The sequence below is a fragment of the Microtus pennsylvanicus genome, chromosome 21, assembly GCF_037038515.1.
Source record: "Microtus pennsylvanicus isolate mMicPen1 chromosome 21, mMicPen1.hap1, whole genome shotgun sequence".
In the NCBI taxonomy this organism is placed as follows: domain Eukaryota; kingdom Metazoa; phylum Chordata; class Mammalia; order Rodentia; family Cricetidae; genus Microtus; species Microtus pennsylvanicus.
The window spans coordinates 22603249-22621653 of record NC_134599.1 but is presented as its reverse complement, the minus strand read 5'-3'; the positions used below and the strand labels follow the sequence as shown (position 1 = coordinate 22621653).

General features: G+C 34.2%; 1 protein-coding gene across 3 annotated transcripts in view; it reads left to right on the top strand.

Moving 5' to 3' along the window:
* The window catches only part of Memo1 (mediator of cell motility 1), an 87512-nt gene extending 69884 nt beyond the window's left edge, over positions 1-17628 (top strand). For all 3 annotated transcript variants that reach the window (XM_075955538.1, XM_075955540.1, XM_075955539.1), the window contains 3 exons: positions 4360-4436; positions 15291-15395; positions 16963-17628. In XM_075955538.1, the coding sequence (XP_075811653.1) occupies positions 4360-4436; positions 15291-15395; positions 16963-17094 (314 nt within the window). In that variant the 3' untranslated portion in view covers positions 17095-17628. The remainder of the gene's footprint in view (positions 1-4359; positions 4437-15290; positions 15396-16962) is intronic.
* The last annotated feature ends 777 nt before the right edge of the window (positions 17629-18405 follow it).

Below are 18405 nucleotides of genomic sequence, written 5' to 3'. Positions count from 1 at the left end.
TCAAGTCTTTGTACATCTTTATCACAGGCTTTTGACCTTTTAATCAGGGTTGGGATAAGACTGATACTTTCTTTCCCATTGTAACAAAATTCAGGGTGAACGGATGATAGCATCTAGTTGTTAGAAAGGATGATCTTATTTGATAGAACATAGATAGTGTTTCCTTTGTGAAGTATTTTATTTGACTGTGATTCTAGGTGTAGGTGTTCCAGGTTTAGGACCTCCTTGTAGAATGACCTGATAATCTCCCTAATGGATTTGTATAAGGGTTCAAATATTTGGAAAATGGCTCACCATTAGCAAAGTGATAAGTAAATGTACTAAGAACAGTTTCTACTGGTCATGTATCTGAAAGAATTTCCTACTGCCTGATATTTTGGGTTTTTTTTGATTAACATTATTAGGTCATTGCTTATTTCAGCAGTCTAGTGTATAGCTTAATGTTGAGGTATTTAATTTTTTTCTTTTTGTTTTGAGATACTTAAAACATAGTGTTGGTTGTTGTACCATCCATTGTTGTTTGTCCTCATTAGTTGACTGTTGTGTGTTAAACAGACATCCTTGGAGCTTCCTCTCCACACTCTGTGAATCCACTCATTAATCACCAGTCACCTTTGGAGATGGGAAAATTACTTACCTGTATTTCTTTTTCTCAGAAAGCGTGCTCTGGAATGGATTCACAAATGAGCTACCCTCCTTCCCTCAAAGAGTAAGGTTTCTGCTTTACAGGATTTTTTTTTCCTTGGGTTATTTTTTCCTCTCATCTTTTGAATTTGAAAAGAACTGAGGGAAGGCACCTGAAGAAACCACTGACATACTCACTAGGGAGTTCCAGAGCTTGTCCTGCCCCTAGGGCGGTGTCCATGGCTCTTAAAGCTAGAAAGCTCATACTTGACGTTGAAACAGGGGCTCAGAGAATCCATTTTCCCAGTGTACCTTCTGAAAGGATAAGTTTCAGGTAAGTAATTTTCTCTACTATGTGATATGCTTTATTCATACTTAGTTAGAAAAGGGTGTACACTTCCTGTCCTCCAGTTAACAGAGACAGCTGATTGTTCCTAGTCAGCTTCATAATTGCCCTGAAAGTCAGATATAAAAATTTACAGAAAAAATACTTTCTCATGAGATACACGCAGGCAGAATTTATTTAAGATGAACGATTCAAAACTAAAGGTACATTTTTCATTATGCTCATTTGTATTATGCAAATGCAATCATTTTCTTTATTAATGAACAAAATCTTGAGAAATTAATTTTTAAATAATAAGTATCTTAATTCAGTTTCCAAACAGCAGTTAGTTGACTTTTGTATTTGTGTGTGTATGCACATGCATATGTATGATTTTGTGTATGCATACATATATACACATCCAGGCTAAGGTAATATGAAGGCAACTATTATTTCAGATTAGATACTGTATCTTTATTAACAAGAATGGGTTCAGATAATTTGAAAATACTTGTACAATTTTAAAAATTATATCAGACATTATGGACTGTTATGAGTAAAATATTCAGGAGCTACATGTACTGAAAATTTAGTTCTTTATTGATATGAGCTAGTCATCTTTATTTTTTACTTTTATACCACTAAATGTGAGTTAGTCAAAAAAAAAAGGTAGCAAAATACTAAACATGTGTTCCAGTTGGTTTTTAATGTATACTCTCATTAGCATTAAATTACATAATGATTCCAGTATTTTAAAGTATTTCAAACATCTGTGCCTTTCTTCAGCAATACTTTAAAGTTAGCTGGAATGTTATCTGTGTGATAGAACATCACATAAATATGCGGTCACCCCTCTCACTTCTCTGGCAGGGCTGTTATTTGAAAACAGTTCCTCACCTGGAAGTGAGCAAGGACTTTGGAGTGGCTGTCACAAAGTACCCAGCAATAGCAGTCTTTCATAGACATAGGGCTACAGATAGTAGCTGAAAGTAACAACAGTTGTCTAAACCTGAAATAGCCCAGATTTCAAAGAGTCGAGGAAGAGTACTTTTATTGCTTTTAGAATATTATTTTTAGAATAGTGGCAAGGAAGCAGAATTTCCTTGTTTGGTGTTCATTTAATTGTCTCAGAAATGATTGGCAGTTTTATCAAAAAAACTTTGAAACAGACATGAATATAGTACCAATGAGTTGAATCAGTAGGCTAGGCTGATTGAGATGTAGATTTGGCTTTATGTATTCTTGTTACAAGTACTCGGCAAGTGTGGAAAATAGGCCAATTTTGCAGTCTTCATGGCCAGACAGTCCTTATGTGTAATACACATTCTCTAAAGAAAAGAAAAGCAATACCCATCTTTCCAAAAATTTGAAAGAAATACTTGATGTATTTAATATAAAGGTATTGAGGGCTAGCAAGATGACCTTATGAGTAGAAGTGTTTGCCAATAAACCTGAAATCTGAATTTGATCCTTGGGACCCATGAGGCAGATGGTGAGAACAGACATTGCAGGTTGTCATCTGACCTCCACTTGCACACTGCAGCATGTGTGTGCCCTTGGATGTGCACCTACATAAAAATAAATTAAAATATAGAGGCTTTGAGTGTTAGGTGATCATTGTGTCTTTAAGAATCCTTCCAGTTCAGAGACTATAGTACGTCTCAAACCATGGCTGGATGCATGCAGTCAGTCATCATTGTTGTTACGTTCCAAGAAAACAGACTTTAGCTCACAGCCTGTCCAATTCTAGGATACCAGTTATAAGAGAACTTCAACAATAGCTTTGTGGGAAGGGAATAGTTATTATACTGAGTGGCATTAGGAGATAATGTAAACAGTTAAAATATGAAAATTAAAGAATATGTTGTATTTTAGGAAAATAAGCATAAAAAAGGTTAGCATGAACAGATGAAATACTGAGTTATACAATGTTTTTTAAAAAATATACCAAAGAGAGTTTTATAATTTTGCCCTGACTATTATATATACAATACTGTTTTCAATAAGACGAACAGGAAATTTAAAAATATCATAATAATCCAACCGAATCTGCTTTCTCAGTTGTGAGGCTAGAAGTTGGACTTATTAATAGTAATAGACATGACACCTAAGGCACAGTTGTGTGTACTCGATATACCATTAGAAATGCATTTTGGCAAAGCTTTAAAAATTAGGAAAATAGGGGCTGGAGAGATGGCTCAGAGGTTAAGAGCACTGATTGTTCTTCCAGAGGTCCTGAGTTCAATTCCCAGCAACCACGTGGTGGCCGACAACTATCTGTAATGAAATCTGCTGCCCTCTTCTGGCTCGCAGGCACACATGCAGACAGAACACTGTATACAAAATAAATAAACAAATCTTAAAAAAAAAAAGAACTCAAGCCTAATTTTTTAAAAAAAAATTAGGAAACTATTGACTGAGTGGTTAAGAGCATTGGCTACTCTTCCAAAAGACCCAGCTTTGATTCCCAGTGCCCAGCTGTAACTGCAGTTCCAAAAGATCTGACGCCCTCCTTTGGCCTCTACAAGCATCAGGCATGCATGTTGTAAACAGACACACGTGCAGCAAAACACCCACATACATAAAAATAATTAAAATTTAAAAAAGAAACATAAAAATAAATAAGAATGGTACTCTTGAAAGATATATTAGATGTATCTCAAGTACGTCATAGTTAAATAATCTGTAATTTGTTATGGGTATTAATTTTTGAGTTTCATATTATATTAGGAAGCAATTTATTTTTGGAATTTTTGTTTTCTTTTTTAAATTTATTTTTAATCTCTGCATTTAAAGAACAGCTGAACATGGACTATTTTGTGCTTATACTCTTCTTAGCCGGGATTTCATGTCAGTGTAGGACAGTTGACTCTTTTGTGAATTCTGTTCATATTGCATAAGGCACATGTGTCAATCCTTTTCCTTAAAAATATGATAGCCGTAAAAATCACACAACCTCAAGTATTGCTGACACACATTTGCTTTGTCTGAGAGATCAACAGTGGTAAACTCACTGAGTTCTTACACTGAGATAGGATCCTGGAAGTCAGATTTTCTTGATTTATACTCTTTGTGGGTTTACTATCAATGATAGACTGTTAGAATGTTTAACAATGCTTTTAACTTTAAGCTCTTTTGTTTCCTTATTCTTGTATTGCTGGTGATTTTAAAGTTTCTGCAGTATGAAATAGTTTTTAACATCTTAAAATTCTGGTGATGTGTCATTTCTTTATTGCCTTCCCAAATATGCCTTTTATCTTTATGTTGAGGGCTTTTGGGAATTGATTCTTGCAGAGGCTTTAGCTGTGCTTTGCCTTTTGTGAGAACTGAAATTATTTGGTAAGCGCTTGCTTTCTTTTTTAGCTTCTAATTTTTCCCTATTTTATTTTGTACATGATATTTGTTTCAAGGTCAAAGGTTCCGTTACAGTTACTATGATGAATCCCAGGGGGAGATTTATAGATCCATTGAACATCTAGATAAAATGGTAAGTCTTTCAGGTGTGGGGTTTTAATGCTCTAAAAATATTTTCTTTCATTCCAGATTAGTGACTCAAGATTTAATATGTTAAAATATACAATGGGCTAACAGTTCTTTCCCTTTTTTGAATTAAAAGTTCAAACTGCAATGTATCCTCAAATGAATAATTTCTCTAAGAACTTTCTTTTACTTCTGTTTGATTAGTGAGAATATTTAACAGCACTCGGATATAGATTTTAATGATATTTTTGGAGATGAATTTGGTTTAAGGGGCAGCAGCATTTAATGCTATTAACTCTGTAAGCTGCAACAGTAGGAAGTGGTGGGGTACATGGCTGTAACTCCTTGATGGCCATCTGAAGTCACTTATTTCGACTCTTTCTGAACTGTTACTGTTCTTTGAAATTTATTAAGTAACTTAGTGTTTAATTTTTAGATTTGGTTTTTTAATAGGCCAAACTTATTCTTGAGTGATGCTGAAGATTTTATGAACTACTTGATAAAATATATATAACCTAAAATCATAAATGTCTGATTGCTTGATACTCCAATTTTTCAGTTATTACCTTTTTCCTTCTGGAACTAATTTTATTATAGCCTTTTCATTTTATGTTTTTGCTTTGCCGGGTATTAAATTCAGAGTTTTGAGAATATAGTGCAAGTGTTGTCCTGCTGAGCCGCATGCCGAGTCTGGTGACTTAAGTTTATGATGACAGACTTTAGGCATTTAGCAAACTTAGCTTTTGTCTGCTGTAGCTCAGGAACTTTTATAACGGCATCATTTTAATGTTTTAAAGTTTTTAAAATTCTAGAAATACTTAGGAATTAATACTATATTCCAGATTTTTCAAAAACCTCCTAAAGTGAATTTAACCTTAGTGAAATTAATAACTTAAAACTGTTGTTTTGGTTTACTTCTATAAAACCTCCTTTAAGTCTTATTGTTATATATTGAATTTTAGTTCCATTTTTCACTTATATTAAATTTGAACTTGAAGTGTTTGTGGTCTTTAGCCTGTGTCTTCTAAGGTTATTAGAGAAAGTACCTTAAGAAAGCTAGATTACTTTTTATAAGTACCAATAATTTGCTTTTCCCCCCTTTTGTCTTTTATTCTTTTTTTGTTTGATATTTATTTATTTTTACCACTGGGTTTTCCAGTGTTGGATTTTATCTTGTTTTTTTCTAAATGTAAAATTAAAAACTACAATTCTTATTTTTTTCTGAAAGTATTGATAGTTATACTTGAAATCTAAAAAATTATTCTGAAAATATCTATGGGGAATAACTCTTCCCTCTTCCTAAGTGGTTAGACTTGCAGTTTTCTTTTCCTGCTTAATTGTTCAAAGTGTAACCTGGGACCAGGACTCAGAAGTGATTGAAGGGTGACAGGGTGTGTGGGATGCATAAGCCTAAGGTGTACATAAGTGAGTAAACTCTATTTCAGACTAGCTCCTCTTTGAGCGTTAGCCACACCTGAATGTGTCCTATTATTACAGAGATTTTTATTAAATATAATTTAAAAAAGTTACATAAGTAATTTTGGTGTGTATTCCTAAGGAATAGTCTTGTAGCAGGACTGTCGCTCAGTTGCTCTGTGACCTCTAAGGCCCTTTCTGTTCTCTAGCCTCATTTGTCTGTTAGCAGTAGACCCTTGTCTAGATATGAGTCACTGTTTGAGTCTCTCTGTTTACAAGTCTGTGGTTTGTTTATATCAATTTTATACATTTTGGTAGAATATTATTTGGTCAAAAGTAATTAATTTATTTAAGTAAGGAATCTGCATTTGAATATACTATACAGGAATAGATATGGCATAGGGTTGCACCTTTCAAAATTGTAATTGTCCATTAGTCATGTGTATTTATTGAGTACTGAAATATGGGTATTGTCACTCACTATCTACTGCCGGTATAAAATATACATTTATTTCACTTAGAATGAAACAAACTAACAAAACCCCCTCAAAAATGATTTATCTTGATTGTTTAATGAAATTAAAACGTAATAGATTGTGTTAAATATTTTGCAATTAATTCCACGTTTTTCATTTTATCTTTTAATACAGCCACTAAAATTTTAAAATTATACATATGGCCTATATTATATTTTAATTGTGCATTTCTGGTTTAGAGCAGAAAGGTATATCTGGATGGTGGTAAACATTAAATTTTTTTTTGAGAGGTAGGTCTTACTGTGTAGCTTTGTCTGACTGGATACTTACTATATACCCCAGATTGGCCTCAAATTCATAGAATTCCTCTTGTGTGCTTATATTTGGCTGGAGATAAACGTTTAAAAATCATTGCTGTGTGGAGGACAGGTAGAAAGGTGGTCAGAGCCATCGTGTAGAGAGAATGGAGGGCAGGAAGGGGTAGCTAGGTCAAAGACTACACTGACATTAGTGTTGGAGTTCAGAGGACAGCGATTAAGAGTTCTGCTTAGGGGAACTAAGAATGGATGATGAGAGGAAAAAGCCTTTAACTAACAGGGGACAGAATATCAAGTTAGGAACTTTATAAGAGCAGTTTCAGAAGAATTATTCAAGTTAGAAGCTAAATTGGAACAAAGAAGTATCAAATTGACAATAATGTTCTCTGTCAGTTTGACTGTGACAGGAAGGACCAATGTTTGAGTGTTATCTGGCTTGAATAAGCTGATCCATCAAACATAGTCAGAGAAGGACATGGTCTTTCCCCTTATCTTCCTACTCCATGTACTCTCTTTGGACAATATCCATCCTTTATATGACAATTGTAGTAGTAGGAGCGGCGGGCAGAGTCCCCGCACCCAGCCGCCTGAACGGCTAGCTTTACCTGAAATAATTACACGGAAACTGTATTCTTTTAAACACTGCCTGACCCATTAGTTTCAGTTTCTTATTGGCTAGCTTTTACATATTGATCTAACCCATTTCTATTAATCTGTGTAGCCCACAAGCTGGCTTACCAGGAATGATCTTAACCTGTGTCTGTCTGGAGTGGGAGAACCATGGCGACTCCTTGACTCAGCTTCTTTCTCCCAGCATTCCATTCTGTTTACTCCGCCTACCTAAGGGTTGGCCTATCAAATGGGTCTAGGCAGTTTCTTTATTAATAAGAAATCACTCCCACATCAGACAATAATACAAAACTGTATCTACATTCATACCAACTTTGTGTTCTAAATCAAGATGGAAGTTGAGATCATTTCAAAATCCCCAGTAGCATTAATCACTAAATCTCAGATTTTTTTGACTCTAAATATTATCACTAGTGTGGTTCCCATTCCACCTGGCTTACTTCTTCATTTCTTCTATTTATTTAGGAATGACTGTCTAGGGGATGGGCTTTGGTAGCTCAGTGGTAGAGTAACACACTTAGCATGCACAGGGTCTAGTATGTGCCTTTGCCCCACAAATATGTATAAGGAAGAATGACTGTGTATGTATGAAATAGAAACTGTTTATTAATGGTATGTATGTAAAGATTTCCTTTTCATTAGAATTATCTTCACTTGTTTATTTAACTATACAGAAGGTAATTTTATAGTCTAAGCTGACCCCAGACTTGCTACCTCCTGGTCTTAGCCTGGTAGGCATCTGCCAGAACACCCTACCTCAACACTAGGCTCAAAGGTGCTTTAAGAGCAAAGAATTTCCAAAGCAAATAGCCTTCCTTGAAGTGAGTAGGTAGGTGTGTGTATGCGTGTGTGCGTGCGTGTGCATGTGTGTAGTGTGTTTATGTTTAACAGTTTGTATTTGATTTTTATGAAACAGTACTTTTAGCACCAAAACCAGTAAAAAAACACCTTGGTCTAGGACTGTTCTATTATACTTCTTATTTACTAGGTACTAGTTTAGTATTTTCACTGGAATGTTATAAATAATTTGCAACCTCAACATAGCAACAATTAGAACTTCTGATTTTCTCTCGACTCTTTTCTAAGTCACTTGATGGTGGCTTACATTTTCTCAACTGCTATTGTCATTTTCAATCTCAAGTAGCTGAAAATAAAGTCCAAATAGACCCCCTCCCCTCAGCCCCTAAAGATGGTCTTTCTGTGTAGCCCTGGCTATCATGGAACTCTCTGTAGACCAGGCAGGCCTCAAACTCACAGAGATCCACCTACCTCTCTACCTTCTGAGTGCTTGGACTAAATGCGTGCGCTACCACCACCAAGCCCCAAGCAGATTTGTGGGTAGACTATTGGTTGATACTGCCACACTTTTTCCAGCTTTTGTCTTTTGCTCTTTTTGTACTTAACTATTTCACTTACCTAGCTCAAGTCTTTGCTTAGACTGTGCTTTTTTAAAAGTGTCCAACTATGTAGCCTTGACTAGCCTTGAACTCACAAAGATCCACCTGTTTCTGCTTTTGTTTTTGTTTCCCCAGTACTGGGATTAAAGGCACATCCATCATGCTTGGCTTCTTATCTAGCTCCTTATCCTCCTAGTAGGATCTGCTGGCCACCTTGTTTAGTTTTACATTCTGTACTTCACCCTGACAGCATTTGTTCCCTAATTGCCTTACTCTTCTTCACATGTAAGAACTGCATTTTCCGTCAGTCAAGCACTTATTTTTTTTTCCTCTGATGTATCCAAAGGGCCTGAATAGTGATTAGAACATAAAAACTCAAATATTTTTTCAAATGAATGAATGAATATAAAATCTTTCTATATATATACAATTAAAAACATGAACACATTAATATGAAAGTGAAATAAAAGGAAGGCAACTTATAATAAATTGTGTCTTAAATGTTAGTGTTCAGAAACAGCAATGTTAGAAGGCACAAGGAAGTAGTTAGATTCTTGTGTATATAAAGTGTCAGTAAGACAGCAGTAAACACAGACTTCGAATTGGCTCTTGCCTTTGTTGCTCAAATTACTGTAAGTCACTGCTGGGTGACTTGGTTTTTTTTTCTCCAATAGGTGAATAATTCTTAGGAAATACATAGAATAAAAAAATAAAATAAAACTTAAATAAAAGAAACCATAATATTCCCTCACTTTAGATGATGAGTATTCCTGGGAATTTCATTCTTTATTAAAACTATGGAAAACTTTTCTTGTTGTCATATGAGGTAGAAATGGTACAGGTAATTAGGAGTTTTGTATAAGTTACATGTCAAGTCTTAAGGGCGGGAAACTGTTATTTGTGTATAGAATTGGTAGGACTCCTTAGTCCTGCCAAACCTCAAAATATCTTGGTTTTGGGACAGCCAAAAATATTTGCTTGTGATCTTCCTGTGAAGAGTGTGTCAACTTGCCCAGCTTATTTCCATTATTTATTCTTGGTGCTGTGAGACTTAACCATTTCTCTATTTTGTTGGGTGACTGCCTCTTTGTCTGTCTGTCTGTCTGTCTGTCTGTCTGTCTGTCTGTCTGTCTATCTATCTATCTATCTATCTATCTATCTATCTATCTATCTATCTATCTATCTATCTATCATCTGTGTTGTCATTCACAGTGAAAGTTTATGTGAGGTATAAAGTGTACTGATGTAATTTACATGGTTTTGAAGATCATTCTTGTAGAGAAAGCAGATACTACAAGATCAGGTGTAGCAAACAGGGGGCCAGTTGGCAGTGTTAAGGGAAAAGACAAAAGATGGTGGCAGTGAAGGTGGAAAGAAGTGGATCAAATTAAGATACTTATAAACAAGAGGCAGAGGATCTTTGCTAATAGGCTCTTTACTGGCTGCAGCTCAGAGAGGTGTGAGTTTGGGAAGTCTTACCATACTGATAGTAAGGCTGCAGCCAGGAAGAGATTGCCCATGGTGGTTTTAAGCAACCCTGTCTTTACACTGCAGTCACTCATGGGAGCCTGAGAGTGGAGCTGCCCATGTCTGCCCCTTCTGTAGCATAGTCTTAGCATCTTCCTCACTGTGACTCTGTCGGTGAGTTTGTGCAAACTACCTGATGTGCTAATATAGAACACAGGCAGACTTCTTAGAGCTTTTCCTGTTTAGCTCAGAAAGGAAAGTTGTCTAAATTACATGAGTGGCTGTATGTCAAGAACCAGTAAGCCCAGGCTGACTTCTAAGACTGCCCCAGATTTCCTTCCATTAGATGGCAAATTACCAAAACTTACTTGAAACTTTTATTTAAAAAATCATGGGATAGAACTTCAAAATAAATAGAGTATTTGTTATATGTAGAATTTTTAAAAGGCTCACAAATGTCTGTCTTTATTAGCATATTGCTAGTTTGATTTATGAGCTAATTTTTAGAGTATATGAATAAAAATAGTGGTAAGATCTCAATAAACTCAAATGGCTTTTTGTTTAAGTATGTAAAAATGTTCGTAATTCTGAGTATACTAAAAGTTGAGTATCGATGATCTGAAAATCTAAAGTCTGAAATGTTCCAAAATCCAAAACTCTTGATGCCAACAGGTGAAAAGGGCACACTTGCTCTCATGTGACCGACCACAGTTTTAAAAGTACACTGAAAGTATTATGTAAAGTCACCCAAGGCAATGGAACATAGAAAGTATATGTGAAATATTAATGAATTTTGTGTTTAGGACTTTTGTTCCACTCCCAAAATATTGTATTTACATGAAAATACTCAAAAATCTACCAGAAGCAAATCTGAAACACTTCTGCTGTCAAGTATTGAATAAAGAACGCTCACTCTGTCAGAGCTACGTATCTGTTTAGAATTAATTGCGTTAATCAAGTTTTGCTTTGTTTTTTAATGGAAAAATTTTTTATTATTACTGTTAAAATGTTAGTAAGCTATTTTTAAGTTGCCAAAAACCATTTCTGTTCTTTCTGAAAACTGTTCACAGCTGTAACCATGGAATATCTAGAAACTAATTATGAAAAAACAAAAATGTTTATAGGAAATTATGTCTCATAAATGTTACAGTTGGGAAAACAGCTATGTTGTAGAATATGGACAATTTGAAAGTTTTATGATTTTATTGGCTTTTCTTTTTTGGTAAATAGTATCTTGTAACTTCAGTGTTTATACTGACAAACAATGTATTTTAAGAAACTAATCTTATAAATTTTGATGTCTTAAAATATTAGCCATATTTACACATATTTTTAATATATAGTATGTGATATCATTTCTGCTATGCTAATTTTTTGGAGTATACCATTTTACTATGCTAGTTTAGGGGGTTTCATTACTGATATTGGCAAATTATTTGGCAGGGAGAATCTGAAAATGTCACCATAGCCATCTAGTTTATTAATTTATTAATCACTTTGTTTAGTTTGAATATCAGCAGCTTTCCTTTCTTCCTACTATTTTAAAAGGATAAATTGTTGCAATTTACTAAGTCATGCTTCTTTCTCTTGAATTTATACCATATCTTCTTTATTAGGTTTGGCTGCATTCTCTGTAATTATTAGTACATTGGCTCTTAGCACTGCTACTTTAGAATAGGGTTTGTTTTGTTTTTGGCATAGAATTACTTGTACTGTTAAAATTTTTATCTTGATTCCTCTTCAGGAAACTAGGACATTTCCTTTTCTCTAACATATAGTTACCTTCAAATGAATGTATTATATTTCTGATACTTGATGATGTGCTCATTAATTATGTGGTCATTATTAAAAAGGCATGATTTTTCTTATTTATAAATGCATGTAAAATATATGTTACTCTTTTGTGTTCGATATTTAATAAGATTTTCTTCTGTGTTATAACAATAGCTCTTTTGTTTAATGTAGATACATTTTTGTTTACTTTTGTTTTAAAAATGGGAAAGTAGTTATCAGAATTCTGAATTTGCAGCTCTTTCAGTATCTACTGTTCAGTTTCAGATTGACCTTTGGGACTTGGCATCATGGGTTTTTAGCCATTTGTTTGAGAGTCAGCAAAATAATAAATTCAGCACACATACTCCCAAAGTTAGAAACATGTATTCTGCAAATTTCTAGCGGAAATTGCTCAGTTATGATGTATTTCCGTATTCTGGAGGGACAGACAGACTTGGTTGAAATAAGTGTTGGTTCATTGCTTTGTATATGGGGTTTATGTAAATAATCAAGTTTTTAAACTGTACAAGCCCTAGAGAGCTATCTGTTGCCTGATCTTTAGACTCACTAATTATATCTTCCAGGGTTGTTAAGAATAGGTAAGCTGTCTAGGCATATTTGGGAAGCATTTTGTTTTTCATTATCTTGGAATTTGGATAATACGCATTGAACTGACATTTTTGGAATTTTGGAACAAGTAATTTTACACTTATCATCAAGTATATGTGCTGTGTTTGTTAGTATTCTGTACTAGTCAGTGGATGTCCCATTTTATAATTTTATCCTCATGCTTTTATCTATGTGCTTTGTGAATTTTCTGGGTTGAAGAGGTTCACTCATGAGAAAAGCTCCTATTCCCTTTATCTTCTCTTTATAAAGACATGCCATTAAATCATCATGCTTGTCACAGGTTTGAATCGAATTAATTCCTATCTAGTAGTAGGCACTTAATACACTTAAAGAATTAAAATTTTAACATATTTATCTCTTGATTTCCACTTTTTCATTGTGTATTTTCTGGTTTATCTTTATAATTTAACCAGTTTAATCTTCATTTTGAGCTCCTTATTTAGTAGTATCTTCTCTACATTTGTAGTATTTTATCTCTTCTCTAAGGGTTTCTTGGCCAGTTACTTATAATTCCTTGCTTTAAATGTAATTCATCTTCTTCTCTTAGAATTCATATCAGTATATAAGTATGATGCTTATTTCAAATGTGCTTGGAAATTTTATTACTAAAATGTTTGTTGAAACTTTTCATCCTAGAGCTTATTAAAAGTGGATTCTGTTTATGGCTTCATTCAGGAGCATTAGATTTCTCATAATGTGTACACCAGTTGTAGTTATGTTGATGTTTGAAGAATCATTAGTGTAATTCTTTTTATACTGTGGTAAAGCTAGTGATTATGGAGACAGAGCCTAGGATTAGAAACTTTTGATGCCACTTTCATGCATAGAAAAGTTATATCTTTGTAGCATGAGGAGCGGGCTTGTTAGGGTTTGTGTCCTGCCCAGTTTCCACAGCTGGTAAACCCCAAAGAAAAATCACACAGAGATTCTACATAAGTTATAAACTGATTGGCCCATTAGCTCAGGCTTCTTATTAACTCTTAACAACTTATATTAACCCATTATTCTTATCTATGTTAGTCACGTGGCTCGGTACCTTTTTCAGTGGGGCAGGTCACATCCTGCTTCTTCAGTGTCTGGGTAGGACTGCGGGAGAGCTTCCTTCTTCTCAGAATACACTTGTTTTCATTGTCCCACCTCTACTTCCTGTCTGGTTGTCCCACCTATACGTCCTGCCTGGCTACCGGCCAGTCAGCGTTTATTTACAACATAATTGACAGAATACAGAATTGTCCCACACCATATCTTGACTATCCATATTTCTGGAAGAGTTATAATTTCATCTTAGTATTACTACTTACTGGTTTAGAATTGCACTGTTTCTTTGCATCATATTGTATATTTTAGTTTTAATGTTTAATTTTTCTTTAATCTTGTACCAAATGTTATTGTTGACTCAAAAACATCCCCTGCTTGTCAGAAGAAAACCAAGATAGCATTAAAAACTAGTTTCAGATTGGCTAATTAATGTATAAGCAAAGTGATTCTACACTCATATTAAGTCTTATTCTAGAATGGATAATGATTATGGAAGATGTAGGTATTCCGAGAAAGTTTCTTGTACAGTTTTGGTTTTGAAGCTTCCATTATAAAGCTTTACATCACTTATTAATGGCTGCCATTTTCCAGATGACTTTATTTAGAGTCATTTGCCTGGTTATTGTCTGTGCTTGTAGACTGTTAAGACTTGACTAGACTTTAGCAATCACATAGAATTGTCAGTTCAGTCCAGTGAAATGACCACTTACATTTTTCTCAAAGACATTAATCTAATATAGCAAATACAAATATAAAAAGGGGTTGATGTAGATAAAATAATGTAATTAGTTAGATTCAGTGATTTACTTGCTACTTCATTAAACAAAGAGGCTATCTTTTAATGGATTAAAAATATGTTATATGGACTGGTGAAATGACTCAGTTGGTAAAGATGCTTGCAATCAAGCCCTGTCCACCTAAGTTCAGTCCCTGGAACCCACTGGTAGAAGAAGAGAACTGATTTCCCCAAATTGTCTCTAACTCATGCCATGGCAAGTGAATGGCTATAGTTTCTTATCTGTGCATGTGTACCTACATAAAAACAAATGCCAAACAATTAAAAATATGTTAATGCTTTTGGAGACTGCAGAATTTAGTATAAACAAGTATTCAGTTCATGGTGGTTTGTTTAGCAGTACTCTAAAATGTCTTAATTATAACCTTCAAAGACACTGCTCTAAAGTAGAGAGAGTGAAAGCTTTCCTTCTTCGAGCTGGCCTATCCCAACCTGTCACTAAGCTCATCATTGGCCATAGGGGTGTTGAAATAACTATGCAAAAATGTTTTCTTAGATTGCTGTATTTTATCAGGTACCTGGATAACCATTAACTGTTTAAAATGTTATGCAGCTTTAAATCAAACTTACAGCTTTAAACAGCTATAAATAAAATTTAGTTTCAGATTATTTTGTGTGAATTTTCACTGATTTGCTTTTGTAACTGTTCTTTAGAGGAAAATATAGCATTGTAAAGTGTGTTGTGAGGTGAATGTCGACTGGTCAAGGTGACTTATAAGTATCCAGACTTAGAATATAGCCTGGGATTTTTTTCTGCCAATGGTTAACTATTATGAGATTACAGTTCATGAATGATTTTGATATTTTCCAAGGATTGTTTAATATATTTCATCTCTTGTTAACTGAGAAATTTATAAGTAAATTTAAAATATAATTAAGACACAATAAATTTTGTCTTTTATTCCCTTCCCCCCCTTTTAGGGTATGAGTATTATAGAACAATTAGATCCTGTATCTTTTAGCAATTATTTGAAGAAATATCATAATACTATATGTGGAAGACATCCCATCGGGGTGTTATTAAATGTGAGTATACTTAGGAAGTCTCGACCTTTAACATCTGATGCTGTCCTATTTCAAAATATCTAAAATATTACCATTTTGGTACGATAACTTTGTTGGCTTTCTTACATAGTGTCAGTTTCTTCCTGGTAACTTTTAACATAATTATAGGTTTCTACTACTTTGTTTATTTGAATAAATTTACCACTGGAACACAGATCAATAATTTTTGTTAACACAGAGATAGTCATATTTTCTCTTGACTCAGTCAGTGCTGATACACTTTTCATTTTCAGAAGATTGATTTTGGGTTTGTGTGTCTATGCAAACATGCGGATGCATATACACATGAATGTGTTAGGCACTGAGAAATTAAATGGATGTTTTTCATTATCTAATAATGTAAAATAGATTGTATATGTCTTTTTCTCTTAAACAATAATGGTAAAACTTAACTTTATTTAAAAGGTGTCACTAGAAGCCAGGTATAATGAATGGCGCACGCCTTTAATCCTAGCGCTTAGAAGGCAGAGGCAGGAGGATCTCTGTGAGTTTGAGGCCAGCCTGATCTACATAGTGAGTTCCAGAACAGCCAAAGCTACATAGTTGAGACCCTGTCTCAAAATATACAAAACAATCAAAAAGAATTTTAAGAAAGAAGTTTTGGTTTAGTTGGATTTATAAAGCTAAATTACATTTGTTTGCCTCTTAATAAATAAACATGAATTTTCTTAAAGAAAATGTAATGCTCTTTAAGAGGAATAAGAAAATGTTTCAGGAAGATTCAGTGGGCTCATTTGTTTCGGAAGGTATAGAAGAGGGTTAACCAACAGTTGGAACAAGACGCTTGATGTTCACATGATTTGATAGTTGTATATTATGGATTTTTATGAAGTTTTTTTGTTTTGTTAAAGTAGTTTAGATTGGGAGCTGGAGAGATGGCTCAGCGGTTAAGAGCATTGCCTGCTCTTCCAGAGGTCCTGAGTTCAATTCCCAGCAACCACATGGTGGCTCACAACCATCTGTAATGAGGTCTGCTGCCCTCTTCAGGCATGCACACAGACAGAACATTGTATACATAATAAATAAAGAAAAAAAAATAAAGTAGTTTAGATTGATTGAAGGAAAAGCCTTTCAAGGACCTGAATTAATTTCTGGAACTTAGGTTAGAGTTTGCCGCACTAATTTTCTAAAGTCTGAATAGAATCAAATAGATTTGTTTTTTGTGTGAAAGAAATTATAAACCAGTACAAAGTTAAAGTAAAAATTATACTTTTATGTCTGTGAGTTATATAGACAGATTCGGTCTAAGTCAGATGAATAAAGCCTTTAGTATATTAAGACAGAGGTGGCTAAGATCTAGACTAGAGAAAAACATATACCAATTATTAAGAAGCTAGGTTAGAGCATAATCTTTGTGAGGGTGAAATAATGAGATTTTTCTCAACTTAGCATGAGGCAGGAGACATTTAAGAAAGGGTAAAACAATTTGATTTTCAAATGTGCAAAGTCAAGCTTTTTACAAACATTTACAATGTTCATTTTTTTAAAAAAAATGTCTCTCATCAACTCTTTTCTTTTTTTTTTTTAGGCTATCACAGAACTCCAGAAGAATGGAATGAATATGAGCTTTTCCTTTTTGAATTATGCCCAGTCAAGTCAGTGTAGAAGCTGGCAAGACAGTTCAGTGAGTTATGCAGCTGGAGCACTCACGGTCCACTGAAGCTCCGACCCTCAGGGACACCACCTGCACAGACTCATACTCTGTCCAGGGTCCAGCCTAGCCTTTACCAAGATGTTGGTTCTGGTGTGGGGGGATTCTGAAACCTCAGACTAATAGAACTCTCTTCTCTTCTTTTCTATTAGGTGTAGTCCTCCTTAATTTCAACTCATTTAAAAAATGCTTTATAGTTTGGGGCAGTGGAAGGAAGGCTGGGATCAAAATATTTTGATTTAAAAAAAAAGATGACAGTGTAAAGGCCCAATTGGCACAGTTTTTGAAAATGACTTGTAAAGCATTTAGCATATCTGAAATTTGCACTCTTTGCAGACTCATGCACATATATTCCGCTTTCAGAATAGTTTTGCAGATTGTACACAGACAAAAGGGTGGAAGCTTTTTAATAAAAGAAATTGCATTTATAAATGATCTGTATTAGAATATAAGAAATCTCCAGTTATAGACAATGACTACCCATGTTGTACAACAGATACCTTCTATTTTAGTTGCTAATAAAGGGCTACACAACTCAAAATAGTCTGATTTAAACTTATTGCTTTGTGTTATAAATGGAAATTTGATTTTTATTAATTCCATCTCAGAATTTTTGTTGAAATGGCAAACCTCAGCTCCTATGTAAGAGTATTAGAATATATTTTACTTTATATTCATGTGATTTTTTTAAATCACAGAAATTGTAGTCATACAATTTTAAAGTTAACTTTCAAAATTAATAGTTATTTGCTTTTTTGTGTGTGAAATACCCTTTTTTTGTAGTAGAATATAAATTCACAAATGCTTTAAAAACAAATAGATGGAGTCCTTCAAATACTGTGTTTGAGAGTCTGCAAATGAGGAAACATTGGAGAGTGTTATTAGTGTGTTCCAAGTCATTGCAGACCGTACACCACTATGTTTTTTCACCTCTTTAAGCAATTTGACTCTTTTACTTGAATTTTTAGCAAGAAATCATTGACAATAACAGTAACAAAGCCTACTGGACTTGTGATAGTCCTGCAAATTTGTGTTTTTTTGGGGGGCATGATTTTTGGTGCGGCTCTTCCAACTAAAATAATGGTATGGTGTTGTATTCTTTATCATAGATTTATTCTAGTCATTTTGGCAAAAAAAAAAAACTATAGTTCATTAAGCCATCCTGCATGTTCTCCATTATACCTATTTTAACAGAACAATGGGTGTCTATATCACATTGGAGAGTGTTATATCTTCAGTGTTAATGCCCAAGTAGCACAATTTTTAGATGCCTTGCACCAATTTCCTTTGGAGATTTGCATTTCTTATTTATTAAATATC